This window comes from Apus apus, chromosome 3 (genome assembly GCF_020740795.1).
Source record: "Apus apus isolate bApuApu2 chromosome 3, bApuApu2.pri.cur, whole genome shotgun sequence".
Taxonomy (NCBI): domain Eukaryota; kingdom Metazoa; phylum Chordata; class Aves; order Apodiformes; family Apodidae; genus Apus; species Apus apus.
Window position 1 is genome coordinate 44,310,764 of NC_067284.1, and position 19,506 is coordinate 44,330,269.

The following is a 19,506-nucleotide window of genomic DNA, read 5'->3' on the forward strand; positions in this document are numbered from 1 at the left end:
GCGCGCCCCGGAAGTGACGACATCGGCCCCCGCCGCCGCGCCCGTTGCCTAGCAACCATGTCGGTGCGGCGGGCGCGGAGCCCCCTGCAGCGGGTGCAGCGGCGGAGCCGGGAGCTGCAGGCCCAGGTGCTGGGGTGGACGGGCCGGCCCTGACCCGGGGCGGGGCGGTGGGCGGTGGGGTGGGCCTCTGACGGCTGCCATCGTGTGTTGCAGGTGGAGGCGCTGCAGGCGGAGAGCGCGGCCCCGGCCCCCGGGCAGCGGCAGAGCCTTTCGCTGAGGTGAGAAGGGGTGGCGGCTTCCGAGGTGTCGGGGGCTGAGGTGCCTTTCGGTGGGAACGGGCACCTGGCAGGTGCTAAGCTGCCGTTTAGGCACGTATTGGTGTTTGTCAGAGAGCTGGGTGAAGGGCTGAGTATCTAAACTGACGTATTTCGGTAAGCAACAGGTATGTCAGCAATAAGAGGAAGACAAGGGTAACTGCAGACCCGCTCTAGAAGGAAACGGGGGATCTGGCCATGCAGGACACAGGGAAGGCTGAGGTACTCAATGACTACTTTGTCTCAGTCTGCACTGGCAGTGGTCACACCATCAAAGTTAGAGAAAGCAAGGGCATGGACTATGAAAAGGAAGATTTCCCCACTGTAGGAGAAGAGCAGGTTCACGACCATCTGAAGGACCTGAAGGTGCACAATTTCATGGGACCTGGTAGGATTCATCCACAACTCCTGAAGGAACTAGCCAATGAAGTTGCAAAGCCTCTGTCCATCCTATTTGAAAAGTCTTAGTAGTCTGGAGAAATTCCCACTGACTGAAAAAGGGGAAAAAGGAAGACCCAGGGAAATGCAGAGCAGTCAGTCTCACCTCTGTGCCTGGCAAGATCATGGAGCAGATCCTCCTGAAGGCTCTGCTAAGGCACGTGAAAAGCAAAGGGGTGACTGGTGACAGCCAGGATGGCTTCACCATGGGCAAATCCTGCCTGACTAGTTTGGTGGCCTTCTACAGTGGGGTCACTGCATTGGTGGACAAAGGCAGAGCAACGAATCTTATCTACCTGGACCTATGCAAAGCTTTTGACACTGTCCTGACAACATCCTGGATTCCATGGATGGACCACTCACAACTATTTGGATGGTCCCACTCAAAAAGTAGTGATCAACAGCTCAATGTCCAGATGCAGATCTGTGACAAGTGGTGTTCCCCAAGGGTTGGTACTAGGACCAGTGCTGTTTAACATCTTTGTCAGCGACATGGACAGTGGCACTGAGAGCACCCTCAGCAAGTTTGCTGACGACACCAAAGTGTGTGGTGAGGTTGACAATCTGGAGGGAAGGGATGCCGTCCAGAGGGACCTTGACAGGCTTGAGAGGTGGGCTCATGCACACTGCATGAAGTTCAACAAGGCTGAGTGCAAGGTTCTGCACCTGGATCAGGGCAATCCCACACACAGATATAGGCTGGGTGGAGAATGGATGAAAACAGTCTGGAGGAGAAGGACATGGGATGATGTTGGATGGAAAGCTCAACATGGGCTGACAATGTGTGCTTGCAGCCCAGAAAGCTGACATTGTCCTGGGCTGCATCAAAAGAAATGTGGCCAGCAGGTTAAGGGAGCTGATTCTCCCCCTTTACTCAGCTCTCATGAGATCCTGCTTGGATACTGTGTTCAGTTCTGGAGCCCCCAACACAGGAAGGACATGGAGCTCCTGGAGAAAGTCCAGAGGAGGGCCACAAAGATGGTCAAGGGGCTGGAGCACCACTCCACAAAGACAGGCTGAGAGAGGTGGTGCTATTCAGCTTGGAGAAAAGAAGGCTCCAGGGAGACCTCACAGTGGCCTTCCAGTACCTGAAGGGGGCCTACAGGAAAGCTGGGGAGGAAATTTTTACAAGGGCTTGTATTGAGAGGACAAGAGGTAATGGATCAAACCTGGAAGAGGGAAGATTAACGTTAGACATTAGGAAGAAATTATTTAGTGTGAGGGAGGTGAGACAATGGAACAGGTTGCCTAGGGAATTTGTGGAAACCCCATCCCTGGAAGTGTTCAAGGCCAGGTTAGATGGGGCTCTGAGCAACCTGATCTAGTGGGAGGTGTCCCTGCCCATGCAGAAGGGTTGGAACGAGATGATCTTTAAGGTCCCTTCCAACTCATACCATTCTATGATGCTATGATTCTCTGATTTGGGACACCCCTCTGTCAGAATTTTCAGATAATGCCATCTGCCTGTCTTGCTTTCCATGCAGATGTATGGAGCTGAAGAAATTGGTGGATGAGAATACGAATGCTCTTCATTATTTGAAAAAAGTAAGTGTGGGAACCAATTTGTTAATGGTTTTCTCCAAAATGCATCACAGTGTTTAGAGAACAACAGCCCCCTTTGACTTTAGGTGCCTCTAGAGCAATGCCTTGCACTGTGCAACCTGTAGCTGGGCTCTCTGAAGTCCATTTATATGTTATTTAACATCCTATTATTAATGCTTGAGTGTGTACAAGTTCTGTGCTTAAAATATTTATCAGCCCAGTATGTTATGATGCCTTGTACTGGGAGCAGAGAATGCTAATTTGAAATGTCACACAAAATTTCCTCATGGCAGAGAAAAAGGGCAAGGAAGATATTTCCGAACATGGAGTAACAGCAGCTTGGGAAGGTGAAAGCTTGTAAGACATGTCTGGAAAACTAACTCTATATGAGAACTTTGCTTCATGGAGCATTTTGTTCTTTTCTTCTTTATCAGGCTGATGAGCCTGCACCTGTGGGGAATTATAACCAAAGGAAAGAAGAAGAAGAAAAGCTACTACATAAACTCTCTCAGCAACTGCAGAAACTTGTTCTTACCTTGGATCAGGACAAGGTGGCTATGAATTACGGAGCGTAAGTAGCTTAAATAAATAAAATCTGCACTTTTATAGAATCCTACATGTACAGCTGGAAAGGACTGTGAAAAATTGTTAGCTCATGCCCTTTTTTATTTTAACATACAGTTAAAAAAGAAGTGCTGAAGAGCCAACTCTCATGGGGCTTGTTTTCTTGATGCAGCCATGAACAACATGCTGGAATTTCCTGAGGGTGTTGGTTAATGGCTGAAATAGGATGTGGTTGTTGAGAGGGGAGGATGCAATGGGGTCTGTGTGCTTAGAGAGGAAACACTGTTGGGATTTTGGAATTTTTTCAGTTTAGGAGTGAAACCCGGGAATGAAAGTTCTGTATCTGGATAATGTCCTTGCAGAGAAGCCTGTATTGCAAGCCTTTACAGCAATTCCCAGATGTTTTGTTAAAAATTTTAAAAATGTTATTTATTTTGGGTAGGAGTGGGGAAAGCCAGGAAGATCTTCAAACAGAAGACGAAAATGGAGAAGAGGATGAGAGTGAAGATGAAGAAAGTAGTGAGGAGGAAGACAGTGAAGAAACAGATGATGATGAGGATGAATTGTTGAATGATCCAAATGTTAAAGAATGTGTTGCAGTTGGAAACTTCAGTGCACAGCAGGAAGGGGATCTTGCATTTACGGTAAATATGTCTCTCTCAAAGGTTTTTGGCTGCAGATCATTCTGTATAAAGCAATCCCTAATTAAAACCTGTGCTGCTGGTATTCAGCTGGTTCCTCTCGGGACTCGGGGAGAAGTGGCTTTTCCTGGTGTACATTTGGCTTGGCAGAGTCCCGTGTCCTTTTGCCACCTTCTGCGGTGGCAGGGTGTGTCGCAGCAGTCTGTGACCTCTGTTGGCGCAAAAATAAAGCTTTTGTGTCGTCGGTTTGTTTTTAATGTGCTGGAGCTATTTTGAAATACTGAATTGTCTTTTGTCCCTGTCTCTCCTTCTAATGGCAAAGAAAGGTGAAGTCCTACGTATTCATGAGAAGAAGGTGGATGGCTGGTGGGTAGCTGAAAATTCCAGAGGGGAGAGAGGCCTCGTTCCTAGAACCTACCTTGCGGTTAGTGCGCTGCAGCTTCCTGTTCTGGTCTCACCTTTGTTATCTTGTATATACTGATGATGATTGAGCTGCATAAAATTGATCCCCATGCTTACATGGGGACAGATGTGACAGGTAAGTGCAGAGGAGTTTCTTGAATATGAAAGTTATAATCTTTGTCACTAAAAGTCAATCCTGAAGACTCCAGGCTGCCATGGGAAATTCAGTCATTTCGTGATGTACATAAAATGTGAGTTCTGCAGCATGAAACTTTAAAAAATTGATTTTAAAGCTTTATAACTTTTTTTTTTTCTTAATTTTCAGAGGTGCTTACACATGCCAACTTATGTACTTATGCACATAGATATCCAGTGGGGAATTGTGGTGAACATTTAAATGTGTGTACACTGTTTGGACTGAGTGATCAGGTGGAACAGAGCTTTTCTCAATGTAACTAAAGAACATGCTGAGTAGCTAGCTTTTTATTTCATTATGCCAGAGTATATCTCTTTTTAAACATTCCACTTTGTAAATGCATTCCCTCACTTGTAGGAATACTCTAGTCCCTGTAGCTGCAGAACTTGGGGGCAGTGTTCTGCACTTACAGTGCTCTGTTGCGATACATCACAGAAAATCTCCTAAACTATTAACATGTGCTATGGCTGGATCAAGTATTTTTCAGAACAGACCTGTGAAGAAATCAAGCACTTTGCTGTTTTGAATCTGAATTGCAGGTCCGTCGTGAAGACGGCGAAAGCCAAGAGCGAAGTGGAGAACACATCGAAGTGGTAGATGAAACAGCAGATGGAACTGAAATTAAACAAAGGTAAATGCAGTGATGTGAAAGCAAAGAAGTATAAAATTATTCTTCCTCCTCTATAAATCCAGCAGTACATTTCTTACAGTGAGAATATGTTGCAAAGGTGGTTTGTTCTTTGCATTTTTCTTTTTGCTACAGCAGTCACTTTTTTGTCCACTTTGCAGACACACGTTAACTTGAGAGGGTTGGGGAGTTTTTCTTTTGGTTTCCTTTTTTTTAAGCCCCTCATAAAATCAAAGAATGACTGGGTCATGTGTCAAGCTGTGTTCCAGCTTATGAGACAGTCTAGCAATAAGTCTTAGTGACTGGAAATATGTCATTGTTAGTATCTCAGATAGGATATGGTTATCAAGCTGCTGCTATTTGAAAACAAACCAATATGTAGGGTTTAAATTTTTGCCCACACAAGGATGATATATTATAAAAATTACATTATTTTTCTTCCAGATCAGATTCTCACTGGAGTGCTGCAAGAAGAGCCATTGCAGAGGTAGGTGTATTTCTTTCATAGCAACTTCACCTACTGTAGTGTTAATTATTTTGTAGACAAGGTTTGTCATTTACCAAACACCGTTTCTTCTATTACAGGTGATTATTTTTAAAGTAACATTTCTGTTTTGTTTTTTTGTAGCAAGAAATGCTACAAATTAGGATAGAAATAGCTGTAAAATAGCAGGAATACTAATATCCATTTTTCTTTCTTTTCTTTTTTAATAGAATGACACAGTAGAGGTACTGGCAACCACAGGAGCAGTTCCTGCAGGATGCCGCCTATCCACACTTTTCCAGCTCTTAGAAGAAGGTAAGGTTTTTTCCTCAAAATTGCAGTGCAGGATTCTCAAGTGTCTGTGATGAGTTTCTTATCCTGGTTATTGGCCTATTGGACTTAAATCAGTCTTGCTTAATTATATTTGTTAATTTGTACAGGCTGTATTTGACCATTGATCAAATAGTGTATAAAAGGTGTTCTTTTTCTTCTGCAATTAATTTTTGTCGTGTGAAAACCTGGCCACATGAAGGCAATGACAGATTGTCTAATGATTTCAAAGATTTTTCTCTTCCTGTTGACATTGCAGAAAATTATTATTTTTTTCATCTTCTCTTTTTCCTGGAAATTTTTTTGAGTCTCTTCACCAAGACTATTTTCTTAGTCTTTTTGTTTAAAACTCTTTCAAGTCAGAAGCTCTTTTTGTTAATTAAATTACTGTGCTTCTGGAATGAAATACTGCAGAACAATCAAAAATAGTAAAAGTATCCTTTTTAAACGTGCCTGTAGAAGATACCTCCTTAGTTTTGTTTGGACCAGTCAACATTCAAATGGACTTCAGCCACATCTGAATTTTGGGTGTTGTTCATTTTGTGGCAATAAGGATAAAAAAACCTTAAGAACTGAAAAAATTACTCTTGTTGTAGGCAATCAATTTCGAGCCAGTTACTTCTTGAAGCCTGAACTTACTCCTTCCCAGTTGGCTTTCAAAGACTTGGTGTGGAACTCTGAAAAAAATACTGTGAGTATAACTGCTAAGAAAGATATGATGCTTTTGGTTTGAGAGAAGTGATGAGATCTGTAGATGTGAATTGCCAGCAGTATGTCACACTGGTGGGTACTCTTTGCTGTGAAACAGAGGATGGATTTTCATATCAACCTAAGACAGTAGATGTTTTCACATCCTTCCCTCTAACAGGCAAAGAATGGGTACAAGTTTTCATTTTGGGTATCTTACAAGAGTCATGTTGCATCTTAAATGTGTGGGCTCCTTCCCTGTCTGGGATGAAGTAGATCTGCATGGGTGACTGGTCTGAATTTTTAAACCATGAACTTCTGCAAGGCACTGTGAAATCACCAGCTCCCATTTGTCTTATTTCATTTCAGCTGGTGATTATGTCTTGATTTGCACCATTTTTAGAATATTTGGCTCTTCTCAAACTAAAATATTTGCAGGGGTCTCCTCAGAAGAGAGCTAAAGGCTTATGAGGAAGGTTTGCTGCTGCTGCTAGTATTACAGAAGCTTTGTGGGTAGAATAATTCAGTCTAGCAAACACTTCACTCAACCACCTCAGTAACTGAACACAAACTGGTGCCATGTGCAGGAGGAGCCTGTAGATTTACTTCTTCTTTTTCTGCATTTCAGATCTATCCTAGGCCGACTCGAGTGTCCCTGATTGTAACGTTATGTAGCTGTAAAATGATTCCTCTCCCTGGGGTCAGCATCCAGGTTCTCAGTAGACACGTTCGATTCTGTCTGTTCGACGGCAATCGGGTAAGTTGTTTGGCTGTCAAAAAAAGTCTTAAAGAGGTGTGGATTTTTCAGGATCTTTCATGCTCTGGTTCCTCTGGTAGCCAGCTCCTCCAATTGCCTCACTAGAAGAGAAAGACACACACATACCATCTGCCTCCCAAGCTGCTTAGCTTACTCTCCCATTCACCTGGCTTGGCACTGGCCTGGCATCACACAGTGACGTACATACCCTTGCTCTCACTTAGTGATACCACAGACACTTGGGCCCCCAGTGGCTTGGCTAGCTGCTGGCACCTACACATGCACGTGTTCAGAACAGAGAGCCCATTCATCCAGAAAAATAGTTATAAATAGAGTTTAATAAGAAAACAGGGTGGACCAGGCTGATCAGGTGCCCAGGCATGCATCCGAACCCTTCTATTTTCCCACCCTTGTTACTCCACAAAGCATCTTGATCCCTCCCTTTTTCTGCCTTTGGTTTCTCCCCTGACCATCCCATAGTAAGTCGTGCAGTCCCAAAACACCCTTCCCCTGCAGGCCAGTGTCTCCTGTTGACTCAAGGTGCTGGGAGTCACACCCAGCCCCTGGGGCTGTCCTGGGTAGCCCTGGGAGGGGTTGGGGTGGGAGCTCTGTTTCTCCAAGTCCCTAATTTCGGTTCCCCACCTGCCATTGTGCCTTTTTACTCCTTTATGCTTGTAGAGACTAGCCTTTTCTGGTCTGATCTATCTCCTCTGATGGGCCTGGGAATAGCTGGGTTATATTCAGATTCCCCTACATGCTATAGATCCTCTGTGCTTCTTTGTGCATTATGTGTAGAGCAGTTTTACATAACAGAACCATCTGACAGTTTTCTTCTGCTACACTGAACCGTCTTGGGAGCAAAGGGACTATTACTGAAGCAAAGAGTGTTGGAAAGTGCCCTGTGGCTTCAGAGAAAACTTCCTCTCTAGTCCTTTAAACTGAAACCATTCAATGAAGTGGAATTTTATCTTATTGCATGCAGAGTGTTGGATTAGTCTGAGATAATATTGCATTTTCTGACAGCTGCATAGCTTTCCAGAAGACCTTGTCTTACTTTTTTTCACCACTTACAACATTTCAGGTGCTGAGTAACATTCACACAGTGAGAGCTACATGGCAACATAAAAATCCTCAAACATGGACCTTTTCTCCAAGAGTAGGTATCATGCTCAGGGAGTGATATAACCAGTAACAATCTATTTACAGCATCTGATACTTCTGCTATTTGTTTTGAAATTAAATGTATTGCAACCAAAATGAAGATGCAGAAAAGACTTGCCGAAGTGCATGAATTCAAACTAAACCAAGTGCTTCAGCAAAAGCACTTTGAGGAAAAGAGCTGGGGGGAAAGAAAAGCATTGGGAGGGACTGGTGATCTAGCCTGTGGCACTGCATAACTTTGAAGCAAGGGAATTCCATGGTTTTTGACATGTAAAGTTCTTTAATAGCTTATTATCACACACACAAAATGTACCCTGGTATCATGGTGGTGTTTCATGGCAAGATAAAAGAATAAGGGGAGTAAGGTTTCAAGTGAAACTGATTCCCTACTTAACATTCTAAATGCAATGACATTGGGTTTGAGATCTTATGTGAATGACTTATGTGTTCGATGGCCTTCAAAAATCAAGGGGTACATTAACTTCCTTTTTTTTTATCCCTCTCTGTATTAGGTAATGGGCATTTTACCCAGCTTGCTTGATGGTGACTGTTTTGTAAGATCCAACTCTCTGTCTTCAGACATTGGTATATTATTTGAACTTGGCATCACTTATATTCGCCATGTAAGTGCATGTAGCTGCAGTATAAATCACTCCAAGCACAGGTGTATAAAGTGAACCAGCTGTCCCTGGTTGATGGGAAGTTGCAGTGTCCCAGCAGGAAACTGAGAGATACAAAAGGAAATTTAGATGAACTTTTCCTAGCTTACTACAAAACTCTCTTCCTTTTGGCTTCTGAGAGGAAGGAGAGAGATGTTGGGTTTTGGAACTTTCAGTTCTAGTCAATATTAAGAGTGTGAGATATTTCTGACATTAATGTACCTTTACATACACTGAAATAATTTCTCTTAGTCTGCCAAAGGTCTTGTGTAATGTCGTTGTAAATGACCAGTTCTCTCTTCACTCCTGCATTGTTTTTCTGTCTTTGTGATTCATTTCAGACTACCATGCTATGTATTTTGAAATGAAAATTTTAATTGTTTAAATAGTATGGACACTGGTTTCTAGCTGTGATTGATACAGATATATCCTGCCCATCCATGATACGCTTCTGAAAAGTAACTGGGTAGTGATGCAATAGATGGTACAGCCCATAAGAACTACCGTAATAGAAGGCAGGTGCATGCAGGAGTGTAAGAAACACTAATATTTGGAGAATACAGAGGCTTTTTGGAACAGGTCACTGTTCAAAAGATCTCAGCCATTCTGTCTACCAAACTGACTCCATCTTGCTGCCTCTTTCTGAACACTTAGACTTCCATTATGGACACAGTCTTCCTCAGGGTAATCCTGGCAATCAAGTAAATCATGGATGAAAGATGGAAAGTGTGGTAACCACAAGGGTTATAAAGCAGGGTGTTAAATGGTGGGCAAGAGAATTCTGAAAAGATGGGCAGAGGAGTTGCAGAGGGGGGTATTGCTGTATTTTCTCTTTCACTGACACCTGCATGATCTGAGGGTGCAAGAGGTCATACCTGTGGAGATGTGGAGGAGAGACAGGCTGGTAGTGTGGAGGGGCTGCAGAACTGTTGTGTGGGGAGATCAGTGGAGTGGACATCTATAGGGACCTGGACTATGTGACTTGGTGATGAATAGCATGTTGGTAAGTGATGGTTCACAGAGACCTACAGGGGCATAATGGCCCTCCTTATGCTAATTTGAGTAGGCAAGATTATGCAAAGTTGTCTGCCCGTGTTTACAGAATAAGTTTAAATGAAAACAAGTGTTTACAAATTCCTGCCTGTTATTCCTGCTTTTGCAGTCTGGAAACGGATGGGCTGGCACACAGGATCAGCTCTGTTTCCCAGGCACTGTCTCTGGCACTATGAATAAGGCCTTCCAATGTGCAGGGTCAGGCTTGGAAACTTGACTCAGGAATCAGATGGGTAGATCCTCTGAGTAAATTTTTTTCCCCTCCTTCTTTCTGTCCTGCATTCTTTGGAGTATCAGTGCAGGCTTGGGGGTTTTTACCTTTGTATCTGTGAATTTCTTCTTCTTCAGGAACTTAATATACTTAGGATTCCCTGAAATGTGTGTCTCTTGGCTTAATAAATCCTTGTCTGTTGAGTATGTTCATGGATGATCAGCTTCAGCATATGTGTGTGTTATTTGGAAAACATTTTCAAACGCTTGCAAATGCAACATATGTTTGCTTACTACAAATCTGCAGTTTTTTACATTTTTATAGGATTATTCTAAATAATTGTTTGTAATTCAGGTACTCATTCAAGTTGTTTACATTTCTCTTTTTTTTTCCTAGTCAACAGGTGAAAGAGGAGAGCTAAGCTGTGGCTGGGCATTTCTGAAGCTTTTTACTTCTAATGGAATGCCTGTTCCCTCCAAGTAAGCTAGTTATGTTTTCCTTCTCTCTCTCTCTCTCTTTGTAGCTGTATGTCTATAAACTTATTTTAGGCTAGGAGTAGAGCTTGTGTTTCATACTTACACGCTGATGGGGGCAGGTGTAATCCAGACTCATGTGCAGGGTGTACTGGGTCTTTCAGGGAGAATGGTCCTGCTTCCACACCCCAAGTATGTTCTACTACGTTTGTGTGGGAAAAGTGCTCCCTGCACCCAACATTCAGGTTTGAAATGTTGCAAGTTAGTGTGTATTTAAAAATATTCTTTGGTGAAATTTTAAAACTATGGAATGTTAGTGGGGAGTTCTGTAGAGTTATATATTTATACAAAATAGAGTAATTACCTAAATTGAAGGTGACAATGTCCTTTTTAATTCTGACCTCTTCTTTACGTGTGTTTTGCTGTAAAACTCTTTCCCATTTAAAATTTAGGAGATCAGTTTCTAAGTCTTGGAAGCAGGTTAAGTTCTTTTGAATGATGTCTCCATTCATTTGGAGAGTGTGAAGAAGCTTGTATTTTGCAGATGATTTATGACTAGTTCATGGGTTCAACAATCTTAAATAATAAAATGTACATATTCTATTAAATGTAGGAAACTATTCCAATAATTTACAGAAATTATTCATTGTAGAGCAAATTTGCCATACTGTTTTTTTACCAAGTATAGATAGATAGATAGATAGATAGATAGATAGATAGATAGATAGATAGATAGATAGATATAGGTATTCTGAGTATGTTTGGAGTATAGGGCAAAAAAGAATACCCACAGAAGACACCTACTGATCTAGAATTCTCTAAATCTCTTCTAAATCTGACCTCTAACATTGTTTTTCTGTTTAATTAAGTTAAATGTATCTACAGAATGAAATTACATGTTTACTTCAACAGTGACTGACTTACTCTTGACAGATCTGGGACTACATTATTCTTCAGTGTTTTAAATCTTCCATATATAAAATCTGCTACATAAGCAATGACTCCTGAAAAACATTTTAGTGAAACAACTGTTGAATTTCATATAAGAAAAACACTGGAGTCATCTGGAAAAGAATAAATGTTGCTAATGTCTTTGAAAATAATTAACTAGTTTCCCACTGTATTACAGGTTTCAAATTTATTATTTTTGGTTTGATGACTCAATGAGGTGTTGTCATTTCATATAAAATACTAGTCAGAACCTCAAGCACAGTGTCAGTTTTTTATTTGAAATAGTGTGTTTCTTTCTTCCCTTATCAGAGAGCAGTTGTGCTGCTCTGACATATCCTTACACTGTTTGATTTTAACTGTGCTGCTCTTCTTTCACAGGATGCATGAGCTGCTATTACACGGGGGTACTCCCTATGAGAGAGGCGTTGAGGTTGGCCCATCAATATCAAGAAGAGGTGTGGTTTCTCCTAAACATTATATGAATGAAATGATACAACAAATGCTGTACCTATTTTAAAACACTCAGTGCTCAGCCAGGGCTCTGCAGTCACCACAGCCTGGGTTTGTCTCATATGTTCTCATTTTGCAGAAGAGAGAGTTGATTGTCAGGGCTGGTGGGATTCAGAACTATCTTCCAGTGCTCATGTTTCTGTCATTTCCTGTGTCTGCAGGTTGAGGGCTTATTCTGAGAAACTTACTTGGCTGTATTTTACTTACCTCTGCATTACTCTAGGCTTATTGTGAGTCCACCATCCTAGAGAGAGATAATAGCTCATGTTGGACTAAATGTTGATACAGCTGATATATTTTCAGATGTTCAGTTCCTTCTGGTTAGACCAGCCTTAAACCATTACAATTTTAGCAAAACACCTCTTGCCAAATTTAAATGTCCATTCTTGTAATGTAATTCTCAGTGTTCTTTCAAACTGACAGATTTCACAGCTGATATTTATTTCTTAAACAGGCAGTGGTGTTTTTCATCAGTTTATAGCACTCAAGAAACAGCCAATGCTTGTGGTGAAACTGAGGTCATTAAGTGCGCAGTCAAAAGACATCCTGAAGTAAGTATGTACCTGTGCTACCATGAAATGAGAAAGTATTTGGCAGCCTAGAATGGTTCCAGAAGTGTTCCCCTTCCCTGAAACACTGGCTATGGAAAAATATGTGGGTGTGTCACCTGCATGTTGTACTTGAGCTCTGTTTGACACTCTAGAGCTGTTTTGTTGAAAACTCCTGAGCTTTGGTGAACAATGCTTTATAGGGGCAGTTTTGAATAAAATTCTTAACTGCATGTTGTTTATTTTCCCAATAGTTTGCTACCAGAAACATTAATTGGCAGCATGTGCTACATCCATCTCCTGATATTTTATCGACAAATACTTGGTGATGCACTCCTGAAAGACAGGATAAGCATCCAAAGCACAGGTAAGAATTGCTGTTGTGGAGAAGAAGCCAGTAATGGAGAGTGTGTTGGAGAAAGGTCAGGTTCCCAGAGAGAAGGACTCTCTCCAGAGCCTCCAATTTGTAAGTGAAAGCAGGGGCCTGCAGGAGCAACTCACTGATACAGAGTAATGGTAGAATTTTGTCCCCTAGTGTTGCTGTCACTGACCAACTATCTGTCGTGGTTTGGGCCTAGGCTGACAACAATGAACCAGCCATGTGGCCGTTCACTCCCCACACACACACATGCACACTGGGATGGGGAGGCCAAAGGCCAGCTAGAAACTTGTGGGTCAAGACAGGGAGGGTGCCCTCACTTGTTATGGTCTCGGGCAAAACAGACTCAACTTGAGAAAAAATAATAATAATTTAATTGAACACTAATCAAATGCACACAGGACACAGACAACACAAAAAAGCAGGGCTTGCATATGTTACCCCACCCCTCCCTTCTTCCCGGGCCCAAATCACTTTGTTCCTGGTTTCTCTCCCTCCTTCCCCCCAGTGGCACAGGGGGACAGGGGATGGGGTGTAGAGTCAGTTAATGGGCTGGTGGTTCCTGCTGCTCCTTCCACCTTGGGGAGAAGGATTCCTTACAGTACTCCCCTATTTCCCTGTGGGGTCCCTCCCATGGGTGAGAGTACTTCACAAACCTCTCCAACATGAGTGCTTCCCACAAGGTACAGTCCCTCAGGAGCAAGCTGCCACAGGGCTTCCCACAGAGTCACGGGCTGCTTCAGGAACAGTCACCTCCCCTGGGTGGGGAGGTGGGTCATCCACGGCTGCAGATCCAAGTCCATGGGCTGCAGGTCCACATTTTGCCCCTCCTGGCACTTTCAGGGGATGCTCCACTGTGTTTCTCTATGGGGCACAGGGGGGCAGCCTGCCATCTCGCCATGGGCTGCAGGGGAACTTCTGCTTGGGCACCTCCTTCCACCCTGGCACTGCTTTCACCTCTCCAGCTCAGCAGTTCTTCCCTGCTCTCTCTGCACTCAGGGTCTTCTATCAGTTCTTTCATGTTAATCACAGAGGCACATCTGTTGGCCCTCTCTAATGGCTTGGCCTTGGCCACCTGAACCGGGGGAGCTTTTAGTAGCTTCTTATGGGGGCCACCCCTGGGCCCCCTTCCCCGCTACCCAGACCATGCCAGAACCAAACCAGCACACCATCCCACGGGGTTAGGAAGTTATGCTCCCTGTGTAGAGGATTTCAGTGTTTGAACTTGCAGTCTGCAGGTGTTGTGGGGACAAACAGGAATCTGTTGTCCCTTTGAATAAAAAGAGAACACCCTTTTCCTGTGAATGCCACCACTTGGTGTGTTTACATTTCAAACCAGTCATATTTCGACAGTGTGACATCGGTTCACATCCAGGATGCAAAACCCGCAAGGAATACCTTTGTTTTCTGTGGAGTACGAGAGGAGTGTTTTCAGTAAAATCCTCATTTTTAAAAAGCCTATGTGGATAGGCAAAGGGTTATTTTTAAATATATAAAAATAAATAACAAGCAAATGTAGGTAAAGGATTATTTGGAAGAAGTGTTTCCTCTTCGCCACCCACTCAATGAGAGATTAGACATGCACACAGGTTTACTCATTCATTTATATTGTATGTGTGTTCTCTGAGTGAGAGAAGAGATTAGGCAGATGGTTTTGTCATTAAGGCTAAGTCAGCCTCTTTTTTTTTTTCTTTTTTTTTTTTTAATTCTTATTTACTCACTGGCTAATGCAGCAGGGAGACACAGAAATGGAAGAGTTCTGGTTTTAGAACTCAGTATCTTGCTATTCTGTATCTTATTTCTTCCACCTTTCCTTTGACAGAACTGTCATAGTTTAGTCTTCCCTATTTTAAAATCAATTTGAAATATGCAAAAATTCCATTTCTTAACCTGCACAATAGGTTCATTTATGTTATTTTCTTATGTGTTCTCCAGTCTCTTCTCTAGACTGAATTATGTATGAACTGTTCCTATGGCGAATAAATTTGCCTGTGCACTTACTAACATTTTACACTTAGCCCTACTTAGGCATCTGAATTTAAAGTTCATCTTTCAAAGGTACTCAGAACTTAATTCCTTTCCTGGTTTTCTTGAACTTTAATATACATTCTCAGTATACTGATTTCAGCATCTGACAGTCCAACCCTTTCATAAATTCATACCTTATTTAATAAACTTATCATAGAAAAACAGAAAATACTTAATTTTTAAAGGCCAGTTGAGAACTGCTACACTTTCTTGACTTGATCTCTATAATATAGGACAACAGATCAGGCTTCTGACCTCTTCTAGAGCTACTTACATCCACTTAGATTCAGACTTCATCAGAAATTATTTAAAGGCTTTATTTCAGCATTTCAGAGGTTGTTTTTTACTGGTGGGGAAAAAAAAAAAAAAAGATTTCTCAAATTTAAAAAATCAACTCTCACTTTAGAAATAGGCAAGTTAAAATGCCTACTACATTTCACAAAAGCAATCTGTTCTGGCTTGCTTCCATGAAATGTTTTGTTATTAGTAAATGGTTAGTGTTTACTAAACTTCCCATCAACTTCAAAATTAAGAAACAACACTGTACATGAAATATTTAAAATCACAAGAGGAAGAAGCCACTTTGACCCAGAATTCCTCTCTCTGTCACTTGTAGCACCCTTGTAATCTTACCCGCAATAATCTCATGAACACAAGTAAGGACAGAACTGCTGCGCCACTGGGGTTCAAGATTTGCTGTGCTTTGTAACAGAGCTTTGATTCCTGTCAGTTGTGGGGAGGCAGCTCTGCCCTGCCAGGGTTTGATACAGCTCAACTTAAGAGACCCAACCATTACTTGGTAGCCAACCTGAAAGGCACACAGCAGACTCTGCAGCTTGATGCTATGCCCCACTTGGTAACTTTACTATGCTGCATGTTATCTTAAAATCACGCAGAGCACAAGCCAGATCAAGGGAGAATGAAGGTGTGTTTATTCATAACATCCAAATCGGGCAGAGCCATTTCAGATGTTTATAACAAAGACAGGTGCAGAAATGAGGAAAACCACCTCAGTCTGCCCTTAGGTTTGCTCAGTAAGGTCTCTTGCTTGCTGGCTTCTAATAAACCAGCAATTGTTTTTTGTGTCTCTCTCCTCACTTGGGTCTCTCAGCCACCTAGAGTTTGCTCCTGTCAGAGAATGCAGTTGTTTTAGCTTTTCTACCTTCCCTGCTGCTCTGAACAACTATGACAGCAAATTTTCCCTTTGAAATATTCTGAAGGGAGGGATGGGCTAAATACCTTGATGTGCTGATACCTTGAAAACCATCCTGTTTCTTCCTTAGCCTTGGATGTGTTTGTTTTCTGTTTCAGATTTAATCTGTAATCCTATTTTAGCAACTTTCCCTCAACTCTTGGATGAACCAGACCTGATGGATGCACTCCGGGTATGTTATCTGCATAGTGTTCAATTCCTGATGTGTCAGGATTTCCAGGTAACTGGCAAAATTTGAGCCTTTTTTACCCTGTGAAAAGATAAATGGAAAAGCCGAGCTGCAGAAAAGCTATAGTAATTTCCAGTACATGCAGATCTCTTGTGTCTTAGTGCCTTCAAAACTCCAAGAGAATGCTTGAGTATGTTCAGAAGGGATGCAAAGGCATGAATTGGCTTGTTTGAACACTACTAAGCCATGCAGTCACAGCAAGAGAGAACTCAGCTGGATTAACTCTGAATGTTTGTCTGGCTTCTAGGACAGTGCTGCCTTTGTGACAGGTAGGAGCTGCCTGAGCTTCTGCCTGGCAGGACAGCACTCACTGCATTTACACTGCACTCCCTCGTAGGTGTCCTAGTACCAGACAAGAACAGTGGACGTATTTGTGCCCAAAGGACATGAGTGTTAGAAGCTGTCAGCCCTTGGGGTTCAGCTGTATTTCTCCATGCTTGTAGGGTGGAAAAAAATCAGCCTTGGTGGTGATTGATTTGTCTGAAAAGTGGATTCTCTTGATTTAATTTATATGGCTCTGATGGTTTCACATCTCCAGATCCTCACATCTGTAAAATCTGATGGAATGGCTGTTTGCTTAAATCAACTAAACTGGCACAAGGGGGGAATGGGGAGTGTGAAGAAAGTGGGACTGCAACAGGAACTTCAGTTACTGTGGGACTGCAGAGAGAGATTTTTGCAGCTAAAAATGGAATTGCTTTACATCTCCACAGTCTCAGTCTGATTTTATATTTAATTTCATTTTAGAGTGCTTGGGCAGATAGAGAAAGAAAGCTGAAGAGATCTGAGAAGGTAATAAATTACAGGTTTTTCTTTGACATATATTCAGTCTCATTTGAACTAGAAGCTATCTGTCAGTTTACTATACATTAATGTAGAAAATGTAGATACGCTAAATTAGCAGTTCTTAACTCTTCTTCCTTGTATTTGTAACAGTAAAGTAGGAGATGAAGGAATATGAAATTAACTTGTAACTTCTTGTCTCATTGTTTGTATATAGCCGTTAGTGGGGAAGCTATTACAGGTTCATACCCTAAGCAGGGCTCCCTTTCATGGTGTGCTTCAAGTATCTGACTGGTAAAAGCTTTCCACTGGTACAAAAGGGGCTATGTCCACAAAGTAATCATTCCTTCTCCAACCTCTGAGCTCTTGTCCTTCCACAGTCAGCCTGGAAAAAGGCCCCCACATTCCACAAATCTCCTTCCCTCAGACAATTGTAATCTCACAGCTGGAGAAAAGCTGAATTGGCCATGTCACCAGGCTTACCTGTACCTTATCCTACCTCCTGTCCTCTGGATAAAGAGAAGCTGCAGGTAACTGAAGGAGAAAGGCATTTGCTTTTGATTGAAGGATCACCTGAGAGCAGCAGCAGGATATTTCATTCCTTGTGCACACTGAGTGGATACACAAGGAGATCTCCCCAGTTATGCAAACAAACCAAACAGCTCGAGTCAGAAACACTTTTTCAAGGCCATTCATCCAAAAGGAAAGCTGATCAGCTCAAAGAATTAGTAACTCCTCAGTATCCCAGAACCAGCCAGTTTTACCTGATTTGTCATGTGCCACTCCCATGGTAGGATTGTTGCCTGGCAATTTTTACTCCTTCTTGCATGGTTACATGACGCTTAGCTGCTGAATCTCCTGCTGAGGTGTGAACTGTTCAATGCCAATCACAGTGGTCATGTTTCTGGAACATTTCTGGAAGAGTCCCTGGGATCAGTGAGTTTTTCAGTAGGCAGTGCTCTGTGTGTCCTTGCATGAAGGGATTTTCCAGTGTGTGTGGAGCATGAGGTACGCAAGTCTTGTCTAGTTAAGTAAGTCAGGATCTTTCAGTTTTTGATAATTGACCAGGCTGATTCTTCATCTCTGGCTTTTAAACTGGTCTTTACAGGGGAGGGCATAATTCTCACCACACACAAAATGTCCTGTCCTGTGTGAAATAACAGTAGTTACAGTGTGGCCTTACCTCCTGCTAAGAGCCACGTGCTGTGAGGAGTGTGGGATTGTTGCAGCTCTCAGCCGGGGACAGCAGAGAAACAAGTGGAGTTTGGGCTTCCGAGGCAGGCAGGATGTGGCACTTCCCTGGCAGCTGTAGCAAAAGGTCTCAGGCTGTGCTTGCAGAGGCTGTGGGGAGCAGCTGTCACACACCAGTGTTTTTAGGAAGGAATATAAATACCCCATGGCTAAGGGATCTCCGTGACCATTGTATGTTACCGCTTTGTGGTAATGGTGGCGGGTTTGGCTGCACAAACTGCACTTCATGGTCTGGAAAAGTAGGTGGGTTAGAAAACTAATTAATTGATCTATAGTTTATATAGTGTAGTTCTGGTGGTGAGTTTAAAGCTCATCTGAGCTAACTGATGCTTGCTTAGGAAGATCAGATCTTTTCCTCTTGCTATCCTGGAAAGTCAGGGTTAGTTGACTGTTCTCTGGTCTGTTTTTTTTCCTGTGTACAATACTTCTGTAGAAGTGCTTGGCAACACCATGTACTTGCACTGAAATATTTTCAAATACTCTTCTCTGCAGAGAGATCAAGAATTTCTGAAATCTCTGTTTGTCCTGGTGTACCACGACTCCGTCTTCCCTCTCCTCCGGTCCACCCTCCTCCCTGACTACAGGTGGGCTGAGGAAGAGTCGGAAGCATCTCGCTGGAAGGTGATTGCTCACTTTCTGAAAGAGAGCCGAGAGAATGACGGTGCGCTTCAGTATCTGCTGTCATCAGAAAACACTCACAAAGCCTTTGATATTGCAGAGCTAGCTTACGATTTCTTAGGAGAAGTGAGGAAAAACAATCCTGAAATATGAATGGTTTACAGAAGAACAATTCAGGCTATGTGAAGAATGGGGTAGCAATATAAATAAACTCTTACAAAAAAGAAACTGTGTACTGTCTGAATTGTAATGAGTATTTTAACATATTTCACATTTTGAGAGACTAAAATTATTTTCTCAGTTTAACTAATGGGAATCGTATTTTAAATTTCTCCTTTTGCAGTGTTAGACAAGGCTGTGGTTGTCTGTTGCTACATGTACCTGTTGTAGCCATGTCAAATGCCATAATTTGCCTAAGCTGAGCAAAAGCTGAGGCAGCACTTTTCTCCTCTCCTG

General features: G+C 42.5%; 1 protein-coding gene across 1 annotated transcript; it reads left to right on the forward strand.

The window, feature by feature from the left end:
* The first annotated feature begins 47 nt into the window (after nt 1-47).
* Nucleotides 48-19,256, forward strand: NPHP1 (nephrocystin 1). Its single transcript, XM_051614806.1, has 20 exons — nt 48-126; nt 214-278; nt 2,237-2,297; nt 2,729-2,865; nt 3,301-3,502; nt 3,822-3,923; nt 4,637-4,728; nt 5,170-5,212; nt 5,440-5,524; nt 6,136-6,230; nt 6,855-6,983; nt 8,065-8,139; nt 8,657-8,767; nt 10,464-10,546; nt 11,870-11,946; nt 12,456-12,552; nt 12,804-12,916; nt 16,268-16,341; nt 17,146-17,190; nt 18,925-19,256. Exons 1-20 carry the CDS (start codon nt 58-60, stop codon nt 19,201-19,203), a joined length of 2,034 nt encoding a protein of 677 aa, XP_051470766.1. The 5' UTR covers nt 48-57; the 3' UTR covers nt 19,204-19,256.
* Nucleotides 19,257-19,506: the final 250 nt, after the last annotated feature.

Bases quoted from the DNA above. Each gene is read 5' to 3' on its own strand.
- NPHP1 (XM_051614806.1), top strand. From the start codon at position 58: ATGTCGGTGCGGCGGGCGCGGAGCCCCCTGCAGCGGGTGCAGCGGCGG. The intron at 127-213 runs GTGCTGGGGTGG...CGTGTGTTGCAG, and splicing joins GCCGGGAGCTGCAGGCCCAG to GTGGAGGCGCTGCAGGCGGA. The intron at 10,547-11,869 runs GTAAGCTAGTTA...CTTCTTTCACAG, and splicing joins GGAATGCCTGTTCCCTCCAA to GATGCATGAGCTGCTATTAC.